General features: G+C 44.9%; 1 protein-coding gene across 3 annotated transcripts in view; it reads right to left on the bottom strand.

The window, feature by feature from the left end:
* Positions 1-541: 541 nt before the first annotated feature.
* The window catches only part of peli1b (pellino E3 ubiquitin protein ligase 1b), a 42,760-nt gene continuing 17,148 nt past the window's right edge, over positions 542-26,153 (bottom strand). Inside the window, exons 1-7 of one of the 3 annotated variants that reach the window (XM_008302488.1) lie at positions 19,477-19,743; positions 17,573-17,893; positions 11,359-11,488; positions 10,127-10,228; positions 8,251-8,448; positions 7,137-7,325; positions 542-2,718 (exon numbers count right to left, since the gene is read on the bottom strand). In XM_008302488.1, the coding sequence (XP_008300710.1) occupies positions 2,140-2,718; positions 7,137-7,325; positions 8,251-8,448; positions 10,127-10,228; positions 11,359-11,488; positions 17,573-17,655 (1,281 nt within the window). In that variant the 5' untranslated portion in view covers positions 17,656-17,893; positions 19,477-19,743 and the 3' untranslated portion in view covers positions 542-2,139. Of the gene's footprint in view, positions 2,719-7,136; positions 7,326-8,250; positions 8,449-10,126; positions 10,229-11,358; positions 11,489-17,572; positions 17,894-19,476; positions 19,744-26,153 lie in introns of those variants that run through there. The other 2 variants (XM_008302487.1, XM_008302489.1) reach the window with 2 other exon arrangements.

The raw sequence follows: 26,153 nt of genomic DNA, 5'->3' as shown, positions 1-26,153 counted from the left end.
TACCGACTTAGTTTGAACACACTCTTATTTATATTTGGGTTTCTGTGCTGGATTGCTTCTAATGATCTAAAGGTTTAAATGATCTGTTATCTGCTGTTTATGAATCTCAACACATTTACTCATAAATGACAGTGAACACGTCCCTGTTGCTGCTTGTTGTGCCTCCTTGTTGTCAGCTGTTTGTTTGAATGTAAACCAGATTCTGAAGCTGAAAGATTTGAGGAAAGTATTTAATCCTGTTATCTTTTTTGTTTTTGTTTTAGATGCGCTTCACCTCTGCTCTGATCTTTCATTTCTTTTTTTCTTTGATGTTGTTGTGGCTTTTTTTTTTTGGGATATATCTCCTCTTGTTGTGTTTGTGTGTTTTTGTGAGCTGTGGTTTTATAGCTCCCATTTTTGTGGCTCTATGATCTCAGCTTTTTGTTGTTTTGGTTTTTTGTCTTTTCTTTTTTTGTGTTATTTTTTTTTTTGTGTGTTTTTTATAAGCGCACAGTTTTTCCCCACTCTATTTTACATTTTAAAAAAAAACAAACTGTAGTTAAATCTGCTCTAACCAAACTTGTCATGTTGATGTAAAACAATCCCATGTTTAGCCCCCCAGTTATTACAAAGTGAATACAACATATAAACAGTTCTCCTTGCAGCTGGCAGCTTAACACAATAAAAGTCAGAGGAGGCAGCCCTGGCGTTTTGCACTCACACCGCGGAGCTCGTCGCCCCTGAAAGGCTCCACAGGGACGGTTCTGATGCCGTTTGGACCTCCGTTACAGAGAACTCACGTGTGTTACTGTGTGTGTTTATCAAACCTGAGTCAAACAGCTACAGTTGGTTTTTTTTTGCTCGGTGTATCAGGTGATGGGACGTCTTGAACTGAGACGATTCAGGTGAGAGAAAGAGAAACACACTGAGACCACTTCTACCGTCTCGACCTGCTCTTTGCATCCTTGTAAGAAAGCGTCTGGACTAAAACACGTCTGCAGTGGGGCACACGGTTACTCATGAAGACAACAGAAGCGTTTTTCAACACTGGCACGAGTTAAATGCCAAAAAAACAAATCTCAGTTCAACTAAAACGAATACTGCTCAGAATACTGCGCAAGTTCAGTCCCAAACATCACAGCAGGGAATAAAACATCGTCCACATGAAAATAGCGTCTGTGCTGTTGTTTCTGTACCGTGACTCCTCCTCTTTTAATTTAATAAAAAGCACTTGACCGGGGCTGGTTAGAGTGTGTGAGTGTGTGTGTGTGTGTGTGTTGTGTAGCTACATGGCTGCGTTTTCATGGCTGTGATCAGGAAAGAGTCACTCACCCACAAAGAGACATTTCACTCGGACTTTAAAGGGAGGGAGCAGCCGTTCAGGCCGTCTGAGTGCTTACAAAGACGCCCGAGAAGACTCGGTTTCCCATAATGCTTTAGGAGGTTTCTGTTCCAAATCTATTGCTTTGAATGCGGAAAAAGGCCGTGGTGATGCCTAATGAGAGAGAAGAACAACTCAAGGGTCAACACACAACGTGAGCGCACGCCAGAGGACGGGGTGTATAAATACGACAAACATGTGAACGTGGGGGAAGGACACAGAACGAAACCCTCAGAACACACCTAAAACTTTATATCTGATTAACAATATACGGAGTTTTCAAATTAAAATGCTAAATAGTATTGAAGTTAGGCATATCTGACAGATAAAGGATGAAGCGATGATCCTGGGCCATAAATAAACATCTTTGTTTAAATTAGCTTTAAGAGATGTACACAGATGTATATTGCAACAATAAACATGAATAAAAGCCGCACGTTTGCACCGCGGCGTGTTAGTAATTCAGATAAATACTGTTGTTAAAAGTTCTTTCCGAGAAACAAACGAGAAAAGTTTACCCAGCAGTGTTCTTTGTTTGGTTTTTGTGTCTCTGGTTTCACATGAAAATATAGAAATCTTTGTTGTCATTCATGAAAAAGCAATACAAAGGTCACTTAAAAATGAGAAAGAGACAAGAAGTCCAGAAAAAAGTTTATATCTTAACTGCAGGGCAAAGAAAACACATCTGGGTAGGTCCCTGTTCTTAAAACGCAGGATCCGTGTCCAAGCAAAAACCTCGCCGCCCTGCGTCTTCCAGAGGATGCTGGGAGGTTCCCCCTCTAGTCGAGGGGCCCCTGGAAGATGAGTCTGACGAAGCCCTGCTCGCCAGTCAGCTGTTGGGCACAGAAGGGGCAGGCGGCGTGGAAGGTGTGAGTGCCGTGAGGAAGCGGGATCTGACTCCAGAAGGCCGCCGTCTTATCCGAACAGACGTGGCCGCAGGGGTTGAAGGCGTGAGTGGGCGGAGCTGCGTCCACGTAAAAGCCCGCCTCGCAGCCCAGCCACAGGGGTACGTAGGGCCCTTTAGCTCGGCACATGGGGCACTCCCGGCTGCGGCCCTCCCGGCCCTCCCTCTCCTCGCGGTGGTTGCCCCAGTTGTGGTAGCCGTGCACGTGGCCACACTGGAGGTAGACCCAGGGCTGCTTCTCGTCCGGCGTGTCCTTGCGGCGCATGGAGGGGAAGGCCAGCGTGTTGAAGCCCACGGGGCACTGCGGGCGCGCCGCGTTGATCTCCTGCCGCAGCGCCTCCAGGTGCTTGAGGGTGGGAGTGCGCGACAGGCCTTCGGCGGTGCGCCACAGCAGAGTGGCGCCGCACAGGTCGATGAGGGAGCCGTCGACCAGCTCCTGAGACTCAGTTTCCACCTGGAACAGAGAGAGAGAGACATCAGGTTACACCCTGAGATAATTAAATATCAAACCAGATTAACTGACTGCCTCCTGTAATTACAATCACACCTGGGCTTTTAGAAACACTGTCCCTGAAGGTTCTGGAAGAAAAACCTTCCCTGTCCTTTATTCATTCGACTGGACGGTTCTTTTATATTAACTTCTTACTTTTTTCTAGTTTGTATCCTACTTCTATCATTTTGCTTTTCTACTATTTCTAATGTTGTGTGATTTTCTTTTCTGAGGAATATCTGACCAAAGACTTTACTTCAGGATCAAGTTTCTTCTTATTCAGGTGAAACTGTGCATTCATACAAGTTTCTCACATGTTGACGTAAAAGCTGGGGGTTCTCTACCAGGAATCACTTTAAAACTGTGCTGTTTAGTTTTAAAATATCTGTATTTATTTACTGCTTTTTGCTTGTTTTTTTGGACACAAGGTGTAACTTTAAGTTCTAAAAGGCAAAACGCGGCTGCCCTTCAGATAAAATGTGCTCAGTAGTCGCTACGGGACTGATGACGGTTCATCAGATGGAGAAAATGAACGTCTGCATGATTTGATGCCGTTTGGTGAGAAGTCAGATGGTTAAAATACGGTCATGTCTCAGCCTCTGGAGACCATGAATGTCAAAATCCACCTTCAGTAACGCTGTTGGGACCCTTCCTGAAAAGTTTCTAACATTTTATAGTTTCAACACTCTGATTCCTGAGTCCAGTGACCCGTCCTGGTTGAACACCGTCACAGCCGCAGAGGGTTTCCAATGAAGCAGACAATCAGCATAATCAGTCCACAGACAGTACAGCAGTCAGCCTGTTGTACCTCATTAGACAGAAATCTATGCATGTTCTAGTTATTTCTGACCATCTGCCCAAAAAAGAAGAAGTGCTTTAGTAAGTCAAGCTTGAAAAAAAAATGCTATTTTTATTCTTAATTCTCCTCATTTTGGTGCTGCTAGCCTCTACAAGGAGCTCCAAACATTCCTCTCAGCAGGAAAAACCCTGAATATGACCAGTGGCTCAGATCGCGGAGCCTCGATGGCTGCAACATCCGTCTGAGAACAGTAGGTGGCAGTGTAACACTGAAAGTTTCACCCTGAGACAGATGTGAGTTTCAGAGAGGAGGCAGAGCACCAACAGCTGGAGGCAAGATGACACGAGGAAACCGAAGAGACACAGCAGGGGCAACAGAAAGGTCTTGGCTCGGCCGGATCGAGCACGGCGGGGAAATTCCACGTTTAGATAAACTGGAGGACAACAGGGCGGGAAGAAAAACAAGAGGATGGAGAGAAAGAGCCTGAGAGTGGAGAGGAAGGGAAAGTCCTACAACGTAATAACAGTCTATTTTTATAAAGTGACACGGAGAGGGGCAGCTCCCAGGCGTTCTGGTGACATCACTCGTCGCGGCGCTGACGCTGAGGTCACCGAGGGTCTCGGGGCGAACACGTCGGCGTGGCAGCAGCTTTGCACTGCCTCTGGCTGACATGTCCCTCCTCCCGGTGACAGCTTTTAACCTTCATGTATCCTGGGACTGTGGGCCGAGTGCACGTGCGCCCTTTATGTCAGCGATGCCCTTTTTCACACTGATGCAGGAACACACACACATCTGCCCAGTAAAACCTCCGTCTCTCTGCTGCTCAGCTGGAAACACTCCTTTTTCCTTCCCACCTGTCTGACTTTCTGGTCACCATCTCTGCTCATTAACCCGCTGCCACGTCAGAGAGAACAGCCACAAAACTCTGTTCAATGCATAATGGCGCTCAGGCCTAATGATCTGTGTGCTCCGGGTCGATTGGATCCATGTAAACATCGACGCGAACTCACCTCCACTCACTTTTATTTAATTACACTGAAGCGGGCCGTTTATCAGCACAAAAGCTGGTATTAAACACAGCAGGAGCTCCGACACTGTACTCATTCATTATCCTTCACTAAAGCCTCCACAGCAGGCTGCATGCAAACCACTGTGTCTGCATGTCTGTGTGTGTGTGTGTGTGTGTGTGTGTGAACTGCACTGTAAGATATTCCTAATTATGCTGCTTTAAACCTTGTGTCAAGCTGCAGAAGGGCAACCAGCTGCCCTGCTGGCAAGGCTGACTGAGTCCACCCAAAAGCTGCTCACAATTTATCTCTGCCTGGCACTAACTACAATAACCTGGTGACAGATTTGCATTTTTATAAAGCGCATCTTTAATTACTTTTAGCCCAAATCATTATCAAAAACAATCCCAAGACAGGCGGTTACAGGAAAAACAGCTCCGGTGCCTTTTAACACACTCGAGTTCGCCGGAGAGCTTTTTGTCAAAGCTGCTGAGTCTACTTTTTCCCGCCATTCAATCAGAATGTCCTTCAGATGTTAACCTTCACTAAAGCAGAGCAGTTCTCCCATTTGGAGAGAGGTACACTCTCAAAGCCACTGAGGGGAAGGGGCAATAAACTAGATTACAAAGCTGGAAGAGGTCTGATTGAAATGACCACACATTGTTCAGCGTTCCCTTTTGGCCTTCATAGATAACGTCGGTGTTTCTAAACACGCTGTTAATAGTTTTATAGTAAATACAGTAGAAGTATCTAGCTTCCTGATGCTATCTGTTCTGTCTGTGCAGCAGTTGATTGACAGCAGCTGTCGGGTCGAGTCCTGCTGTGCTGTCAGCGGTGACATTGAGCAATAAGGACAATGACAGCATGTAAATGGACTGACGTGACATTTGCTGGCTTGTTTACATGCAGCTTAATGAGCAGCACCTGAGCGGCGCACTTCTCCACGGTGAGTGTTTGTTTGGTTCCACAAGCTGAAGCGCAGAAAGAGATGCGTGTTCACGTCTATCCGCTAAATAAAGCAGGAAAAGTGATGCGGCTGTTTAACTTTGTGGCGGTCAAGTCACTGCTTTATGCAAATATTTGGAAGGAAAGAAGTTCACTCCGTCTTCACAGGTGGAGAATTACAGTTATTCCTATTAGTTTATACAAGTTCAGGTAGAAATGAGAGCGTCATTATGAAACAATATACATTTTTTATGTATGTTTTTTTCTTCAAAGACAACACAGTCACTTATTAAGCTCATAATATATGTATAACATGTATATAAGTGTAGACAGATAGAACGCCATAAGCCAAGAAAAAAAACAAACGTTTATTTTACACAAATTGAACAAACCTGTACAACATTTTTGTCCAAAGGTTTTACGGGAAGCTCATATGCTCCAGATTCTAAATTCTTTTTAATTTGCCTGGTTTTGTCTTTCTGAAGCTTAGATTTCCAGACAGAACCATACATCACATACATTTCAGTGTCAGGCTGTTTCGGACTCTGGTGATATTTTAAAGATAACCTGCCCTTCAAGATACTCCTTCAAAATGTGTCTAAAGATTTGTAATGCCATCTCTGTGTCAGACTGATAAAGATGCAGTAAGTGGGATCCACTCTCTGCGCATCCAGCCTGACGATTAAAGCCCATAATGTTCTGTTAGCGAACGTAATGCCCACAGCTGACAATCTGAGTCGTCAATGAACTGTGAAATAGTGAGTGGCTTTTATAGTGGCGGATAATGCACGAGCGCTTCACCCTGTGGACGGTAAAGGGCAGGTCGAGATAAGAAGACTGTTAATTTGTGCTGCGCTGGACGGACGCGAGGACAGGTGGGCCTCCAGATACAGACACGGATTAATGTGTGCCGCGGACAGAAAAATGAGGAAAGGAGAGGAGGAGGAATAAAGACCTGATTGCCAGCATCTGAAATCCAATCAGATAAGAGCCTCAGGTGGCCACGCTGACGAGACAGGGGGAGCGCCGCGATTGGCCGAGAGGCTGTGACATCAGCTGGAGGATCCCTTACTGGGTCTCGTTACACGCGGCTTTGACAGACGGACCTGTTGCCATGGAGATGGCATCCCAGTAACCTCCGGGTGGTGTTAAGCTCTGACTGGCCTCCTGCTGCCGGAGCGACAGTGTTGGTACGCGAGTGTGAAAAAGTGTGAGGCGGTGTGAGGGAGGAGAGAAGTATGGGATGTGGAGGAAGGAGTTTCACCTTTAATTGGGAGCAGAGAGACGGAAAGTCTTTATGCTTCCTCATTTTCAAGCAGCTATAATCTGTATTTTTATAATAGCAACGTACCAAAACAATGTGAAAGTATGTAAGTTCACTCATCCTGATGAACTTCTCTCCTCTCAGAGCACGGTTTCTGTCCACGGGAGGCAACTTTGGTGAAAAAGCTTTAAAAACTCATTCTCTGCTCATGCCCACAACCCGACTCGCTGATGAACACAGCGGAGTATTTAGCAGCCTGATAAATAAAAGCGTCTCTGGGGGGCTGGTGGGGGCTGCTAACGAGCTCCAACAGTAACGACACACGCCGGGGAAAATGGTGTCATACATGTCGCGCATATTTTCTCACCATCTTTCCCCGCTGCTGCGCCGAGCGGGTTTCTCGCAGCGTGAAGACGTTGCCGCAGACCGAGATCTCCCTCCAGACGCCCGGTTTGGAGTCCTGGGTGAAGCCGTTGCGAGGGTGCATCACCAGCACGCCGTTGGTGGTCAAACCGTCCATCTGACCGTCAGACGTCTTCCACTTAGCAGCTTTCTCCTGAAGCAAACCAAAGCACGGGAAGGTGTGGTGTTAGTGGGGACAATAAAAATAGGTATTCTGTCCTGTACTCAACATCTATGGTACAGACAGTGCTGAACAAATCCATTAGACCACTTGTCTAACTTGTTAAGCACTGTATATGTATATATATACCATTTAATTAGCACTCAGCTCTCCATGTTTCACCATTTTGAACAGGAATGAGGAATTTCAAACTGAATTCATCTTTTTATACCCAAATCTGAGCCAATCAAGCATGACATTCAACCCCTAAAATCTATTTTTCCTGCTCAGGAATGTGAGTAAACAACTATAATCTGACATGTTAATCAATAAATAGCTTCTACATACTGGTGTATTGACCATTACAGAAACATAAAAAATGATTTTGTTAATTACCAATGCTGTTAATTTAGGGCAGCTGTGGCATAAACCTGACATTGGGTGGTGGTCTGATAAATTTCTTCAGCTCTGTATATCATGTGCAGCTTTCTGTTTCCACGTTGCTTTATTTTATTGGGATGTGTGCACGTACTTGGAAAAAAAAGACTGAAAAGTAAATCATCAAGAGTCGAATTCTCTCTTTTTTTATCTCAAACACGTGTGAGTTTCCGCCAAGGGCACTTTGAGAGGACACCAGTTGTTGTCCTTCGCTGTCAACGCAGCGGCAAATCAAGAAGAGTGATGTTTGGTTCTGACGTTAAACGGAAAGTACGTGGAAAAACTGAAAGGTCTGCACGTACGAGCAGAACGCGAGCTGTGCGACTCGTCTTTCATCTCCTATTTTCCTCTGTTTCTCTGTCACACTTCTTTGTGGTTCTCTGGTCCTCTCTCCTTTCGTTCCCTCTTTCATCTTTTCTGCCTTTTTGCTCTGTCACACTCGCCCACACGTGTCTGAAGCGTCAGATGAAACGCTGCTCACCCCGAGGAAGATGTTCTTGGAGGAGTCGAAGCCTGCGGCGTAGATGCGTGCGGTGTAAGGCGGCGTGCGCTGGCACATGATGCGGCAGGCGAAGCGGGAGATGGTGCTCTGGACCGACTGAGTGTCTGCGTTGCTCTGGCTGCCCGCCACCGTGTCCGTCACTACGAAATCTATTGGGCTCTCTGTGGATCGACCGATCTGGTGGAGAGAGATGGAAAGTTTAGTCAACAATGCGGTCCAGTTATGAGATAATATAATAATCCGTTCCCTCTGGGTGAAGCTGGCAGGAAAAAGGACATAACAACAGAAAAACAGAGACAAGGGGAGCTGAATGAATGCACAGAGAGCACAATATTGAATCCATTAAAAAATTAGAAGCACATTAAGAAAGAAGTGGGCGAATAATGCCTGATCAGTTGCGTTTATCAGGCTGGTGCGGCAAGACAGAGGCATGGGAAAGCACACGAGTAGAGGTTTCAGTTTGTTCTCATGCATTGTAAAGAAGCCGTAACAACCTTGAGGACGCTGTGTGCTGTGATGATTGCTGTCCCTCACAGCATCACCGCTGCACCACAATCACTGCACACGACAGCCTCCCACAGTGCTAATGCTGCTCAGGCAAAGAACAGGATGACTTTGGAAAACTGTTCTGAAAGATGCTGTGTGAATAATCTGAGCTGTTCAGAAACATTATCTTCTGTCCAAACCCGACTAAAATGAAGCATCATTGGTATTACATGTTTGACAAGACGTGCGCACTTGTCTTATTACTTGAGGCACAGTGAAATCATGAGTATTTTTTCCATCTGGTGATAAATATCAGGACTGAAAGCTCCAGGACAACGAGTAATTGGACACTACAGTGGTTTTATGTGCTGTTCTCTCCGAGATCAAGGATGATTATCAGTTCAGCAGGTCCATCTCAACTACATATGATGATAGAAACTCTAGAATCTATGAAAGCACTGGTGTCCCGAACCACATCTTTTCACCTGTTTGTTTACATTCTGACAAATTGGCACAATTAAAGGTTTCTGAATTATAACAGTTTATTATTAACCACAGATGTACAAACAGCTATGGATGATTCAGATACTGGGGAAAACTTCCCATCATCATTGTCATTCATTAAACCCACAAAACTCATCTCTATTTAACAGCTGTTTTTGCATGAAAACAATGCTTTCCTGCCTTAAAATGACTTAGATGTACCTTTGTGCCATTGCTTCCTCTACAATGTGCAGATGTATGAAGTCCCTGCCTGTCTGCCAGCATATAAAACACACCATATGGATGTTAACAAGGTAAAAAAATGTGATTTTCACTGGAGGGGGTCTTTAAAAACATGATGGTTCTGAGGGAAGATGTGGAGTTAAAGGCAGCATTGTTTTCCTGTGATTTCAAAGCAGGATTATGTCTGTTTAGTCACGAAGGACATCTTCTGTGAGTCAGAATAAATGTGTGTCATTCATGTCATCCGCGAGGAGGAGCGTGGATTTTGACACACAGTCGGGTTTAAAGGTTTTAAAGTGCTTTAATTGTCTCTGTGAACTATGTGTCACAGCTGCTGACTGTGTGAAGAAGTGGGCCAAACCACAGCTAACTTCCCGTTGTTTTCACAACAACGTCACACACCTGTCTAATTCGCCTCACACATTGTGCCTGACGTACTTCCCTCCGCTCCACCCTTCATCTGGACCCAACGTGGGGTGCGTCATACTCTGAAAACCCCACGTATTGATGATAGTCCAGCTCTCTGACCAAACCCCTTTTTTTTGATCTGGACGACTGAGTGGAGCAGTGAAGTGGAAAAAATAAGGACTGTGAATTGGCTGTAAAACTCCAGGCGCGGTGATAAAAGCTGAGGGCTTGTTACCTGGAACATGTCTGTATTGCTGTCATGGGTGTACTCCACCACCACCGTCTGGGCTCGAGACAGAGTGTAAGAGATGCTGTGCTGGTCTTTGTTGCTTATGGCCTGGTGGGACACAAGAGGAAAACAACCCATGATTACAAAGACAGTAAAGGGACAGAAACAAGCTCTCAAATCAAAGCCTTCACTCAAAATTCACCAGAACACTGAAGCACAAACGTGTTTCACAGCAAAAAAAACCCCCTCTGACTTCTGCTCAGCGACCCTCACAGAGAACAACAGGAACACACAGGAAAGGGTGGGGTGGCTGAAGACTTCGGTTATGTAGTCACTTACTGGCCCTGGCGACTTTTTTCTCGGTCAGTCAGGACCACCCACAGGACAGAAAAGGACAATCACTCCTCCAGACTCTTTAAATTAGTGCAGCTAAAAGTCTGGCCCGTGTGAGCGAGTCGCGGTGCGCAGCAGTGTGTCCGCAGAGAACACATTAAGTACAGATGTTCCACCGAAAAAACCAAAGGTCCTTCCTCTCTAGCACAAAAACACACCTTCCCCGATCATTTAGCAGACTTTAGAGGATCTCTTGGCAGCTGACGAAGGAAACATATGAACATGTGCTTCCCAAGAATTTTGCAAGAAAAGGCTCAGTTGCCGTCCACTGGACCGTTCCCATTCGCTTCTCCTATAAACCTTCGGCGTGTTCCAGTTAAACGCTGTGTAAAAACCATTGTTCGAACGCCTTTTAAAACCCTCGACAAAGCCTTGTACCTGCTTGTTTTCCTTTTTCTGCTAACTCAGGGAAGCTTCGCTGAGCTTTTTCCCTTTCCTGTCTTGTTGATGAGGTGTGTGTGTGCGTGATTCACTGTGTGCGGTACTTTAATATCACAGAACAAAAAGCAAACAGAGTTCCAGAGAAGCCTTTGGTGGGGCAGCGCAGGCCAAATCCACTGAACTGGGTGTGTTTCATTTGATGTTGCCAGACAAAGGCGATCGTGTGAGGAGTAAAGAATGCTGCTTCCTATTATTAAATGTTCTTTTTTTAAATTTATTAAACGTCGCAGCAATATCATGACCGGTATATCCAAAAACTGCCTCCAAGCATACATCATCGCGTGTACTTTCGTTCAGGAAACTTGCTGATGTGCAGGATTTCGATGAAGGCAGCGGTTTCATGATTCCTGGAATATCTGCGAGAGGACGGATTGTGTGTTTCTCGGGGTTGGTGTGCGTCTCACCTTGGCTGCTTGGGGAGAGCAGGCGATGTGGACTGTGCTGGGTTTCACGCCGTTCGCTTTCGGCCTCTTACAAAGTGCAAAACGGCTTTTACGTCGGCCTCGGTCCCCGTTGGGCAGAGAGCCATTGTACCTGCACATAAACACACACACACACACACACACACACACATGCACACAAACACATAAACACACACATACATACACAAAACAATAGGGCATTATTGTCTGGGCAGCCGCATAATTCACTGGAAAAACAGTCATTGTGGAAAATGCTTGAGGCATTTCGGTGAACTCCCCTCAATGCCCCGAAGACGACAAGCATACATGCACCGGCGGCAGCCTATACTTTTCATACATGCTGTTTTACAAAAGCACATCGTGTCCCCATAAACAACAGAGCCCTCCAAACATAACCCCAGAAAAGGCTGAGAAAATAAACACACAGAGAGACTCATTTAGCCCGATACATGGCTGAGGAAAGGAGAATAAACAGAGGCGTTCCCTCCGACAGAATGGAGTCTCTGTGGCTCAACAGCGCTGCCACTGTGCCGTTGTATCTCTGTGAGCGTGCGTCTTGCCTAATACCACCAAAGTAAGAAAACATTCAGGAATCATTCATTCATCTCCATCCACAGGTTTAGTTCATCAACGGCGTGATTTAAACCCGTCAGTGTTAGACCATTCATAAAAATCAGGATTTGTCATTCAGCACAGCAACAAAACAAACAATACTAACAGAGAAAACAGGAATGCACTGAGAAAGAAAGCTAGAAGGTAGAACTGTGCACATGTGAAGTGCGTTGGATCTCTCTCTCAACGTACAGATGTTTTATTCTTTACTGCACACACGTGTTTCGGATAAACCGTCACCAGGGCGAAGTGATATTCCTGCCTGCAGCGCCGCAGCTTTATAAACATTACCGCATGCATAAACACTGCTCGTTACTTTAACATTGTTATGACATCCAGAAGCCACACGAGTTATGGACTCCTCTGACATACTGTGACTGTACTGGACCCCGGTGAGGGCAACGCCACGCTGTGACCCAGGAAAAAAAAACACCATCAGAAAGTAAGCTGCTCCAGTTTTTAGCTAATGTTTGTCATAATCAGCTGCTGTGATTTGCTCAGTTTAAGATTGACTGATAATTATTGATAGCAATATTAGTTAATAAGAATAACCAATACTTGCAGTAAAATGGAAAATCCTGGTGTGAAAATTTAGAATGAACACAAACTCCAAGACAAAATTTCGTTCAAAAGCTTTTCTTTATTTATATTTTACATATGCTTCATTAAAACAGAACTTTACAGCATTTATCCTTCAGTGTTCATAGGCTATTACTCATAATGTGTATCCAGTCAGATGGTGTTGGGTAGGACATTGTTTGATGATCACAGACAGAAAGACGCTTCTTTAATTTAAAAAAAAAATTAAAATACCGATAATCGGAAAAATTCTTGATCCCTCATCTTGCATCCAATTACTTCTGGTTATGGCTTTGGCTAAGTCAGCAAAAACCAACAAAATAAAATAAAATAAAGGACAACAAGAGTGCGTGCCTCCTCCACAACCTTCCGAGCATGCACCGTTGCCCAGAACCTTTCAGAAGACATCCAAAAAAACACAGAACAACACAGCAACAATGACAAAGAAACACTCACGCCGACATACGAGAACTGAAGGGTCAATTCAAACAGACTGCAGACATGTGTAATGTCTGCAAGTGGTAAAAATGCACCAGTACAGCACAGCGAGTCACAGTTGGAACGCGTCTCTGACCAATCAGCCTCTCGAAACAAACCCACCCACTGTACCGGGTCCAGTGGAGACGGCACAGGCAGGTTGTGAGGACGCCCAGCCTGCAGCTAAACGCTTCTGTGAGAGAGCAGATCTGCTGGGATCAAACAGCGCTGGGAGGGTTTATAAGTAACCATGGTGAGAGAACAGAGCCACGGCAACGTTTGGGAAGAGTAACCATGGCAAGAGCGTAACCATGGTGAAGTTTAGCCCGTATCCAGAGAGAGGGCAGGGCCGTCTGCTGGAGGAGGCTCAAAGTGTTGCTGGCAGTTCAGAACCCAGCAGGTTCCCATGGGCAGCAGGGCTGTGTGTGCGTGTTAAAACATGTATCCAAACACTCTCCAAACAAAAGTTGAAAGGCCAAAGGTTAGCAACAAGCTAGTGTGTGTTCAGTGTGTGTGTGGGTTTGTATACAGGTCATACCGGGAGAGAAGAAGAACCGGAGTTAGGAAAAAGTTAGCTTGAATGTGCAGACACACTATATTCTTCATTTCCCACAATTAACAAGTGTGTGTGCGCGTGTGTGTGTGCGTGTGTAGGTGTGTGTGTGTGTGTGTGTGCGCGTGCGTGTGTTCCCTCCAAACACTTGTAAACTAAAGCTCAGTGTGCAGCAACAAGCTACCACTTACACAGTAAACCTATAAAAACATGCCACGGGCTGAGTCACTCTCTGCGTCTCTGTTTATACGCGTTAACATTACAAGGTTATTAGACTGAGGGCTGAGGCTGCTAGGCATTACGCTTTATTTTTTTTAAACATATAGTGCTTCAAAAGCGGGCATTAAGTGACGAAATACATGTTAGAATTAGTCTCTGAGCGGTGATCGAATACGTGTGAGTCTCTACGGTCTCAGAATTAATGTCCTGCCAGTGCGACGCAGCTGTAAAGTTCGGGGCGCTGCACTGGAGCTTCATGGCATACGTGAGGATTTAACCCGCACATATATATAAAGACGCATTTGCATAAACATGCCTGTGGACACACAATTACTATGCTAATACGGACCTGGATGTGCTTTGCATGCGGACAGATCGAGGTGGATTTGGGAGGACGGCCGTGTGCCCAGTGAGGTCACAGCTGTTTAAAAACACCACATGGACGTCCAGTGGGCCTGTAAACAGTCCGTCCCCAGAGACGCTGCAGCATTCCTCCGGATTAGGCCATTAGCATCGCCGGGCTTTAACCATGGTAATGCTGGGCTGGGGTTAGAGGGGAGGTCAGACGTGACAACGAGCGACGTGTTGATGGGTTTCTCACTAGTATTCGTGAGTCTGTTCTTGGTCACACAGGAGACTCAAACAGAAGAACAAACAGATCCAGATGGGTGGAGGTCACTACTGCTCAGCTACTTAGTTAGAAGAACCATGAAAACCTCTGAACTGGCTTTAGTCATGTACTGGAACACCAGAACCTGCCATAAGAAGTATAATGATCCGGTAACTATACGTGTTCATCCATCATGCTAGTTTCAATAGTTTGTTCTACTGAAGTCCGACTAAACCTGAGAACAGGAGGTGCTTCAAGCTAATGAACTATATGTTATTGAGTCAAATGCAGTTTCGTACTGGCTAATGTTTTTCCTCTGAAGGTGATGAACTGATTGTAAATGTTTGACAGAGTTTGGATTTTATGCGTGTTTTTTGTGCGTGGGTTTGGCTTCTACTGAGCGTGCAACATGTGGCCAGTACAACACGCATTTCTTCCACTGCCACTGGTTTCACATTGTTCTGCTGATCTGCGCAGTGATGTTCTAAGTAGGGCTGCAAATAACCATTAATTTAAAATAATAGTTGGTTGCTTTAGCAAATGGTGACAAATGTTGATTGGTGTTTCCCAAAGCTCAAGATGATTTCCCTAAATGTTATCCCTACTCAAGATATTCAGTTGTTCACGACTGTCATAGTCATAATTTAAAACAATGAATCGACCAATCGTGGCAGCTCCAGTGGAAAGACAACAAACACACATGCAGAGATCAGGAAGACGACTTGATGCAAACAACGCATGAATTAAAATAATTGTAAAAATAGGTAAACGCATGTTAGTTTGATATTCTGCTCACAGTGATCTCAGTGAAGTCGTGTCTGAATTGAAGAAAGGAGGATGATGCGTTTCCACGGCCTTATAAGGCTTTATATTACAGACTGCAAAGGTAATGGAAGCAAACAGGTTGTGTTGCAGCAGAGTGTCACAGTTGTATTGGCTTCCCTGTGACGGGTCAAAGGACAGAATGCGGTACTAATGTCAGGGTTAGGTGCCCGACTCCCACAGTAGCCACTCTGAAAACTGCTTCAGTGAACCCTTTAAAGATTTAAAGGGCAGCCGGAGTTGCGGCATGGAGTGCACCTACTCCTGTCACGGAGCAAAAACTGCCCCCGTTGACCTTTTTAAAAAAAGGGTGGCCTGACCTAGAATCAAAAACTAGGAGCGGAAAATGCCGAGCAAAACGGAAAACTGGGGTTCTCCCTTGTAAAGGCATGGAGCCGCGTTTATTGCTCATTGCGTTTTTCCACTAGGGAAAATTTCCACGGTCATCTCCCTGACAATACCGCTCCAGCACAAACCCGGAGCAACAAACTGTGAGTCAGCTGCGAGGCCAACTGTGTGTGTGTGTCTGTGCGAGACATGAAAAATGTGTGTGTGCATGTAAGGAGTCTTTCCGACATCTGCATTCCTCTGCGGAGTGGGCTGGGACGGGGAGTGGAGTGGAATAGCCCTTTGGGGAATAAACAGGAGACGGACAGATAGAGGAAGTCCTTCACTGTCAGTTGCTGTTGGAGAAAGTGTGTGTGAATGTGTGTGTGTGTGTGTGCAGTTATAGGTTAAAGACACAGGGTGGAGCGGAGGGTTTTTCCTACAGCTGACTATGTGGACTCGATTCAAAACAAATCTCTGCGGAAAGAGAAATCCAAAGTGTTGAAGACGAGGATCCGCTGCTGCTGTCGGCCTGAACTGATCCCACCTTGTCACGCATCGAGCAATGTGGTTCATCTCATCCTCCCGACACACTCGCTGCTAACTCTGTGTATTCTCACCGCGAGACTCTGCGCAAGTGGACAAAAATATCACCACTGTTTATGTTGCTATCTGGAAATACTTTCCAGATTGATTTCTTGTCAGCTCTTGAACTGAATCAGTCACAGCTTTAGTCTACGGAGCTTGTTCGAAGATATCTGGAGGTTAATTAAACAGTCAAAGCGCCTACTAAATCCTTTCTGTAAATTCCTTCGTGACATTTGGTCTTTTGCCACACCAGCAGCTCTTTTCCTTCTTGGTCACCAGCATTGTTCGTAAGCTGTGATTAGCTTTATATTTATTATCTGCCATCTTTAGCAAACAGTGAAACAAAAGAACAATACACAGTCGTATCAAATATACACACAACTGTGTGCCACACAGTGTTCACACTGTTGGTCTTTATGGGGTAATTACGGCTTGAGTGTTTACTAAAGTTCATTTGTAAACCAACATAAATCACGTTTATGTTTAATGTTTAACACGAAAGCACATCTACGATCCACCAATTGCGCAAAATGCTTCATCTTCCTAACAAAACATTACCGAAGCTTATTCTATTGTGTGTTTTGAAAGTTTACATCTAAGTTTACTTGCTACCAGGGCCGTAAGATTTCACATTTGAATAAACAGAGCATTACTTTCACTTCCACGTACAAATCATTGCTTCCAAATAAAATAAAATAAAATAAGGTTTTTCTTCATCTGAATTTAGTGCATCTCCTCGAGGCCAAGTATAAACAAAACCGCACCCAAACCACCTCACTTACTGAACATCTGCTTGTCTATAGGCTCTATGATTTCATGTCCTGGCTACGTTAGATGCTAGCTAGATGACTGTGCACAGAGAAGCCTCTAGTCTCCACTCAGTTACACACACTGAAAATTACAATGAGGTGTTTACCAAGCAGCTGTTAAAATGCAAAAAGCTGGAACAGGGTTAACCGTTCGAGGACAGAAAATAGTGAAAAGAAAACTGCCTTGAATGATGTTTCTCCACAAACCCCACTTCAACCTCCTAAAACAATATCATAGTAGTACATAGAAATAGGAATAGTGCAATAGTAAGAGTTTGATTCATTTGCTTTGAAACAACTGACTGATTAATCGACTTATTGTTGCAGCTCTAAAACAATCCACATGTTGTTCACAGAATGGAAGAATCTAATTATTTGTCTTGAGCATCTCCCAACAGTTGGTTCTCCCTGATTGTTATTAAAAACATAATTTTAGTGTCATGAATGCACCGTAAGCAGGCCGTGGTTTGCACTTTATCTTGGTGTAATATTCACATTTAATTACTTATTGATTCAAATCACTGAATAAAGAAGTACAACAGATTCAGAGAGGTGTGTCCTGGACGCAGCGATGATTATCTGTGACTTGTTGTTGCTTACCCCAGCACAATGAGCTCTCCGTACTTCACTGGCACTTTGGTGGAGGCGGTGGTGGAGATGTTTTCCTGCTCCGGGGAGTACATTGGGCTCGGCTGATTGAGGCTCGGTGGAGGAGGAGGAGGAGGAGGGGAGGAACGACGGGTGAGATCCAGCAGGGTGATGGGAGGCAGGAAAGGGAAAGGAGAGGAAGGGAGGGGGGAGGTGCTGATCGAGTGGACCACCGGGGGAAAGGAGGAGAAGGAAGGGGAAGGGTCAGCTGAGCCTCAGCTCCACCCTCTCATGCTTCATGGGCCCGTCTCTGGCAGCACCACTTGACCTGCCCTGCAAAGAGACAAAGAACGAAACAACACAAAGATTAGTGTTTACTCAAATCAGAACCGAAAAAAGTAGGATGCAAATAAAAATCTCTGCACGAGGCTGATTTAAGTTTAATTTCTATCCATGCAGACAGCACTTACAGTCTGATAACAATAATAATCAAGCTGCCTGAGGGGTAATTTCTACCTAAATTTACAACGTGACTCAGCACCAGCCTGTGTGCAAACAGTCCAACTGCATGTAAATGACATGTCTAACTGGGACATGCTATGATGACGGCCGTGTTCAGACGGACAACAGCGCTGCGTGAATGTTGAAGCCCCCGTTTTTGATTTGAATGAGCGCTTACATTAACTCAGCAGGGGTGCCAGTGCCGGGTCAACTCAACAAACCTGAACCAGACTCCGCTGCTTCCACAACTCGGCAGCAGAGTTTTTGCATTTGACAAGCCTTAAAACACAGATCTGGTCTCTTTACATCAGACCTTAATGGGTCTTTGCATCTCAAATCATCACATTTTCTGAGGAATTTCCTTCCTAGCCATTTCTGATTTGCCTCGAATTTCCTGTGAACCCCCTTTCAGCAGGTTTTCTTGCAGATTGAAAGCTATAAAGCTAATAAACATAAAGTTTTCCTTGATGTGTCTCATCATGTCAGTATTTACAACTCAGTTCCACCTGGATTAGACTACAGGCTAATAACTTAATTTTCAATGTTGTGTTAAAATATTGGAGGTTATAAAGTAGTCTACATGTTTTGTTTTGTATTATTATGACCTGACAGTTCTTCACCTTCGCATCAGGGATGTGACGTACATGTGCAGACTAGAGTGAGTGCTGTCATCGCGTCATCTTCTGAAATCAGAATGTAAACAGCTTTCTAAATACACAGGAAGGGGTACGAGAAAGTGTGTGAGAAAAGATGGCATGAGAAAAAGGAGAGGATGGACTTCCTGTTACAGAAGCCAACTCAGTTCACTGCGGGTTTAAGTTTAACTCACGACCTCTCTGGTAGACGTGCCCCGCTCTCTCCCACTCACTAGAACGCGCTGGATATAAATACGCTAAGCTATCCTTCAAAACAATAACATCATCTCTTCACTTCCAGGAAATCCTCCTCGTTTGAAGCAGAACATTTCTCCTATAATTCCCATAGAGCATATCTGCTAAGAGAAGGCAAAACCACACATGAATAAAGTATAGGAAGCAAAGTGTTTTGATGACGAGCGGGGATCAGGGGGTTTGACTGAGTGTATCATTAAAACCATCAATACCAGGGGTCTTCTAGATGTATGGCAACCACTTTAAAACATACCCTGAACATATTAAACTCATTTTATAGCTTGTATCTGAGCAGATGTCCTTTAGCATAAAGACTACACGACTAAAAATCCATACACGTTTCCATTAACCCTCTGCGCCACTCGCCTCTCTGTACAAACTACAGCTTGTTACGAGGGTTTACTTTCTACATTTTCAAACTAATTGGCATCCACTAGAGTACTTCCAATCACGAGCTGAGACCACTGTGCTGCTTTAAACTCTTACAAGCACGTCTAATCTGACTGCACTCGCCACTGGGCTCACCTGCATCTCATCTCGACAGACATGAGGGCGATATCGATCTTCTCGTCTAAGTTTCCGCCACAAAAAGAAAATACCAGTATTTCCGAAAACATTAAAAAAAAAATGTAATTACTGCCAAGATGATTTCCTGTAATTTAACCTGCATGAACCGGTTCACACGTAGCGACGCTTTGCGAAAACAAACACAGCACAGTCTGATGCTCCTACACCTACATCCTCTGGCAGTGTGTTGATCACGCCAGCAGCTCACATGCTCAGAGGAGTCCTCTTAGGAGGCGTCTTCTTGTAGGTGCACGCATAAAGACAAAGTGTTCCCACACAGAAACAGGAAGTGACAGGGTGTTTACACAACCACCGATTCGCTTTCAGGTTAACCGCTTGTGATGCGCTGCCGGTGATGGCGGAGCTTCCCGTGTGCACTTGGACTGGTGCCGCCACAGAGTCTGCGCTTGCAAACGATCTGATAAAGAAAACGCTGACAAAAGCACGAAACTTCATACTGTAGAGGTAAATATTATGGTGTATAGCGTGGGCTGCGGTTAACAGCTAACTGTCAGTATTCGTTGTCAGTTAGCTAGGTGGTGAAGAAAGGCTTTTCCAACTTCAGCTTTGCACTACTTATTTTTTTTTGGCCACAAGCTCAACTGACGCTTGGGACAGACTTGTGGGTCTCGCTGACAGTAATCTGAAAACATCACGGTCGGGTCTCTTTGAGGAGAACTTGTCGCAATGTTACACAAAAGAAAATGTCAGAAGGTGGCGCTATGGGCAACGTTGTGCCTGGCTGTCATGAAAAGAGTAGAAGAAACCAGAAACGAAACCACCGGCTGCTAAAAAACCTCAATGAAGAAGAAGAGGAAGAACGTTCTGCATCCACGAGAAACAAAAACAAAGACAAATCTTCAGGAACTGTGTTCAATCAGGAAAGTTGTAATTAGTCTTTGATGTCAGCTGGTATAACAATAAATGCTCCCTACATCAGAACCTATGATCAGGATTGTGAATCTATGAGCTCTAACTCATCTTCTTTTAACAATCTGAACTCCAACACTGGCTGGATTGGAAAAAAAATTACACGACAGATCAACCAGAAACTGTGGCAAATCAAATTTCCATCTATGAGCTACTCATCTGTGACATGACGTTCCAGTGGGAAATTTGACCAGGCGATCAATTTACTCTTCATGTGTCATTTAATATAGATATTATACATATATTTGAACTGAAGGTCTTTCAAAAAAAATAAAAACTTTGGACTCGTGTCTATATTCGGTCTGACTTCTTCCTCCATGCTGTCTGTGCTTCACTTGAGGATGAGTTCTTCAGCGATGTTCCCGTTATCGTCCAAAACCTTCAGTACAGGATCCGAGCCTCTAACGTACTTGATCTGAAGACCCTTGAACATCTTCGGCTTGGACTTGAGGGAACCTACCCAATTTTAGTCCGCACACCTCGAGGATGGCCACTCACTCACTATGTATATTCATTTTTTCGAAAAACCCCCTTAAGCAAGCGTAAAAACTTTTCTGCACAAATAGGGATTTTTTTGTCCTGAGTTTGCTGTTTGTATTAACTCTTTGTGGTGCTACTTTTCAAACTGGCATAAAAAGACATGATGGAGACATGGCTTATGAAAGCAAGAAAACAGTATATACATACAATGAACGAAGCATCTCAAATTAAAGCATGCTCTGAAAAATAAAACAACAACCACACATTTGGCTAACTGATAATCAACAACAGACTAAAATGGAATCCTGCAACAAAAGCACTCTCTGGAGAATCAATAGGTCCAATCTAAACAGCTTATCTGGGTTCAAACCACACGTTTCAAAGCGTTTATCTGCTCGCTAACAATCCACCTGCTCATACTTACAGCTTCGCAGCCTCACACCTGAGGAGGCAACAAAGAGTCTGAACCCAACCTTGTTTCCAAAGTGTGACCTATTGTTAACGCAGTGACAACAATGGAGCTAAATTCAGCACCGCGCCGCCTCGGTACGGCTGTGAGCTGTGATCAGATTCAGCGAGAGTGCGGAGGTGAAACAGACAGAAACCACAGCAGGGTTCGACACTTTCAAGCCCTTCATTTACTGACATTTTAACAGAGTTCAACAGGTGGCGGGGAGAGCTGTGAATCTTTGCAGCTTCTTCCGACAGAAGAGTCGACTGTGGAGATGGATGTAAGCCGGAGCCCCACCCGCTTCCTGTTCAGGAGGGGTTAATCCCACCGACCGACCCTAACACGCAGCATTAACGGTGCATACTAAAACAAAACGCTCTGAGCCGTGTGCACGTAAAACCCTCCCTGTGCACACATGAGTCGGTGGTGTCGATGGAACTGCCGGCTGACTTGCCAGGGATTGATTTTTACCGATGGATCCAGACACTCGAGACCAAAGAAAAATAGGTCTGTGTGCTGTGGGTCCCGTTATCGAACACGTGTGCTGAATGCTGAATTACGCTGCTGTCTCAACTCTGCTGTTATCAACAAAAACCAGTGGCGGCTTCTTCACAGTCCGCGACTCGCAATCTTCAAGCACAATCACATCATTTTTGCCTGCATGGTTCACGATGCACCGAGTCACCCAACGTATAATGGTCGCGCTGGTCCATTGTTTGTTAAAAGCTTCCCTAACACAGCTTTTTATACTAATGATGATGAGGCAGAACAGGCTACAACTAGCAAATATTATCATTATTAATTTGGTTGATAAAATGTCTGAGAACACTGACAAATATCCATCCTATTTTCCATCCATCCACCCATTATCTATACACCGCTTAATCCTCACTAGGGTCATGGGGGGCTGGAGTCTATCTCAGCTGACTCAGGGTGAAGGCAGGTTCACCTGGACAGGTAACCAGTCTATCACAGGGCTACACTTAGAGACAGACAACCAAGCACACTCACATTCACACCTACGGACAATTTACAATCACCAATTAACCTCAGCATGTTTCTGGACTGTGGGAGGAAGCCGGAGAACCCGGAGAGAACCCACGCTGCACAGGGAGAACATGAAGACTCCACGCAGGAAGATCCCGGTGCCCCCACCGGGACGCGAACCGACAACCTTCTTGCTGTGAGGCAACAGTGCACCATCCTATTTTGTTCATCTTAAAATCCCCTAAAAGATATTCATTTTGTAAAAATGTGAAGTTCAAAAAAGAGAAAAAAAAGTCACATTGGAGAAGCAGGAACTTCAGGATAAAAAACCCCAACTTACATAACTAATCAACTATCAAAACTGTTTTCATTAGCTGGTCAATCGTTCCATCAAGACAGCTTTATTTTCTTTATTTAACTTATTACTTGGACGAGGTTATGAAACGGCCTATGTCATTTGATTATATTAGGACTTAAGTGGGGGGAAAAGGCATTTTGTACTATGTGTTATTTATAATCAAACTGGCTGAGAAGCAGAAAGTGAGGAAACTGTTTAAAAGCGATGTCTCCTGTACACATGTCTTATACGTACGGGCGTGTATATAATTTTTCAAGTGTGTGTCTGACTAAGCTCTCAGCCTCTGCAGCTCAGCGTGACACAGAGCTTGGTGTGGCTTCACGCCAACTGCTGCTTAGCTACCGACACACACAGTCCTACAACAATAGGGCCGGGGCTCGGCGAGGCTGACTTTGCTGGCCGGGGTCACGGATTGTAGCGGCGTGCTGCTGACAGCAAGAACAGCAACCTCACACTTACACAGGGGCCTTCGTAAAACTTTACTGCGAGCAGGCACGGACGACACCTGCCATTCCCACTGACCGCCAGCACTTGACAAACAACTGTACGGGCAGCAGCGACACGCACGCACACTCCTTCGTGTTAGCGCGGAAGCGGGGTAACAGCTGCACTTCTTCTTTTTAATGCATCGCCAACTTAGCCGCAGCGCAACATGTCAAACTGTCCTATTTAGCATATGCCAGAGAGCAACTCAGGGAAACCGAGCCCGCATCAATCCACCGTGCCACGCTGCGAACAGAGGTCTCCGCAGGATTTGAATCCGGCACAGCGCTTTCATGTTGAGTTAAAATGTGTGTGTCGCATGAAAGGGCCACTGTTATGGTAAGTTAAAGGGTGACACACTTTCAGGATCACAAGGCATGGCTCTGTGGAAACAAACAATTTAACCAGAGGCGGCGCGCGTTTCTCGCCTGGTAGGTCAGCACCAAAGAAATGGGTCAGAAGACACTCTAACAGGGTCATGGACACAGAGGAACCTTAGAGAGGGAACCATAGTGTTAACTAATCCAAATCTACTGCATGGCCAAAGAAAAAGGCAGACACACAAGAACCTCTGGCCTAAGGCTCTAAGGCTTAACCTACTGACTCACGTAACAGTCCTTAACAGACCTGATACCTACCCATCAGGAATGTTTGCAGGTTCTTGTTCCTGCAGTGACTTTAAACTGCCCCAATGTGAGGTAAATCTGCAGTTCATAAACTCAGATAGAACCAGGGAAGGAGCCTGCATTACCAAGTCTTAAATTGTGCACATATGGAAACATATACGAAATGAAAACAAGCCAAAAGCAACACATGTTATACGGCTTGCCGTAATGCATTTTTAAACAGGGGTATCACAAATAAAACTAAATGTAGTGACTACATCACATGAACAACGAGGTTTGTGAACTAGATCGTCACACATGGAACAGATGCACAACAGGACAGACAACAACAACAACAACACATGAGATGATGCAAGCACACGTTTGATGGGTAGAAAAGAAAGCTGGGACCTCCTGCGCGCTGTAGCATCTTCATTACTGGAAAGTGGTAATGATATCCTCCTGGTAAAGTGGGTCATCAGATCAATAAATAATCGCCGACGCCTGGCACACGCTCAGAGAGGATGACATGCTTCTGGCTTCCTGGGCACGCTAAGCTAGTTAATATGAAGCATACCTGCTGCCGTGTGAGAAGATAGTGGACTTGAATGTTCTTTAAACTCCTTACCTAAACTTGTATTTTTATTTCCCACTAATCCAAGTTAGATTTGATACAACTAAACCAAAGCGTCTATTATAAAACAGGGTTCCAATTTCGTTTGAATTTATTCTTGAGCTCGTATTTCTTTTGCTGAAATGCAAGGCAGAAAATCCCATGTCAGCATGAGTGTAGAAACCTGCGGGCTGTGTATTCTCCTTTCCTGTGTTTCGCTGTGACACTCATAGAGCTCCTGATATTGTGCCTGCTGGGCTAAAACTAGTTATCAATACAACGTAGGCAGAAAGTGGATGACAGTTGTTGTGTCAATGTGGGCGTGTGTGTGTGTAAAATTGAGAAACCTAAAGCAGAGAAAAGAAGCTCATCTCAGAACGTGGAGCTGCTGTGATCTTAGTCAAAGCCCTTCATGAAGAAGGTCATCAGATACCTAATCGTCCCGGTATTACTGGCTCTCACCACATCCTCAAACACCGAGGCTTTTAGGCCCTCTCGCACCTTTCATGTTCCCTATGAGCGGTGTGCGAGCTGCAGGCTTTGAGCTCCCCAGCTGCTTCATGCTGAGCAGCAGAATCACATGCGCTTCAAAAGCTCGCAGAGACAATTTTCCAAAAACAGAAAGTCTCTCTCCACCTTTCCCTCCTCTTCACTCGTTTCATCTTTGCATCCCTCGACACTTTGCTCCCTTTATTGCAAACGGCTGATGAGACAAGGGAGGCTTTAACTTCTTGCCATTACACAAAACCCAACATTATGTTGCGCCGCAGCAGCGTGAATGTCATTTTCCTACGTCTCATGCCCACAGCTCACTTTACAGCGAGATGTTCAGCTCTGAGCGACGGTGCCAAGTCTGCAATCAAAGAACACTGAGTAACGTCTGCTGTCAAAGAAATAATGGACAGAAGAGGGCTGCAGAATGTGCTACTGGTTCTCCATCGGTACGGCGCACTGCTACTGGTGAGGTAATAATGAATTTGCAAACCGGCAGCAGTAAATAAGAACATGATGTAGGGAGTGGTGAGAAGCATTATTCACGTGGAGGCCGAGGTTCACGTCTCCTTGAAAGCAAACATCTGCTTTGTTGACGTGCTTTGGGAAAGACTACAGTAAAAAACAACAAAACGGTGTGTCACGAATGTTAACTTTAGTGCCGAAATGATCGATTAAGCTATTAGTTATGGCTGCCTCTTAGCCTTGTGTCAACTTGTGTTGTATCAGTCAAATCACCGCACTGACTGTAATGGAAACAGAAAAGGCCGACAGAAACAGAGGACGGAGAGACGCAGAGAAACAGAAACCTGTTTCTGTCTGTTGCTCCGATACTGAATGTTACTGCTACGTTATTTCTGAGCCAGATGCCGTCTGTCCAGTTCGGCTAAAAGCCCGTTAGCAGCAGGAGAGACGCTCTATGATGCATTAAGATTTCATAACTGTGACAGGACATGCACTTCTAGATTCCTGACCACAGTGTGTGTGAAAGCCAGATTTTCTTTCACAACACAGATGATGAACAAAGTCACTTAGTGATGATTCTTACAGGTGAAACACAGTCAGAAAAATGAGCAATACAATCATAAGTAATCTGTGTATCAAAAACACTCTGTATATTTATAACACCAGTCAACTTACCAGGACAGAGGATACACAACAGTACAGTGAGCTACAGTGCAGAGAGAAAGTGTGTGGTAGCCTACTTTCCATTAGAATATTCAAAAGGGCTTTAAT

The sequence above is a fragment of the Stegastes partitus genome, unplaced genomic scaffold (assembly GCF_000690725.1).
Source record: "Stegastes partitus isolate 25-593 unplaced genomic scaffold, Stegastes_partitus-1.0.2 Scaffold1822, whole genome shotgun sequence".
Taxonomy (NCBI): Eukaryota; Metazoa; Chordata; class Actinopteri; family Pomacentridae; genus Stegastes; species Stegastes partitus.
Note: the sequence above shows the minus strand (reverse complement) of the source record. Positions and strands in the feature narration are given on the sequence as shown.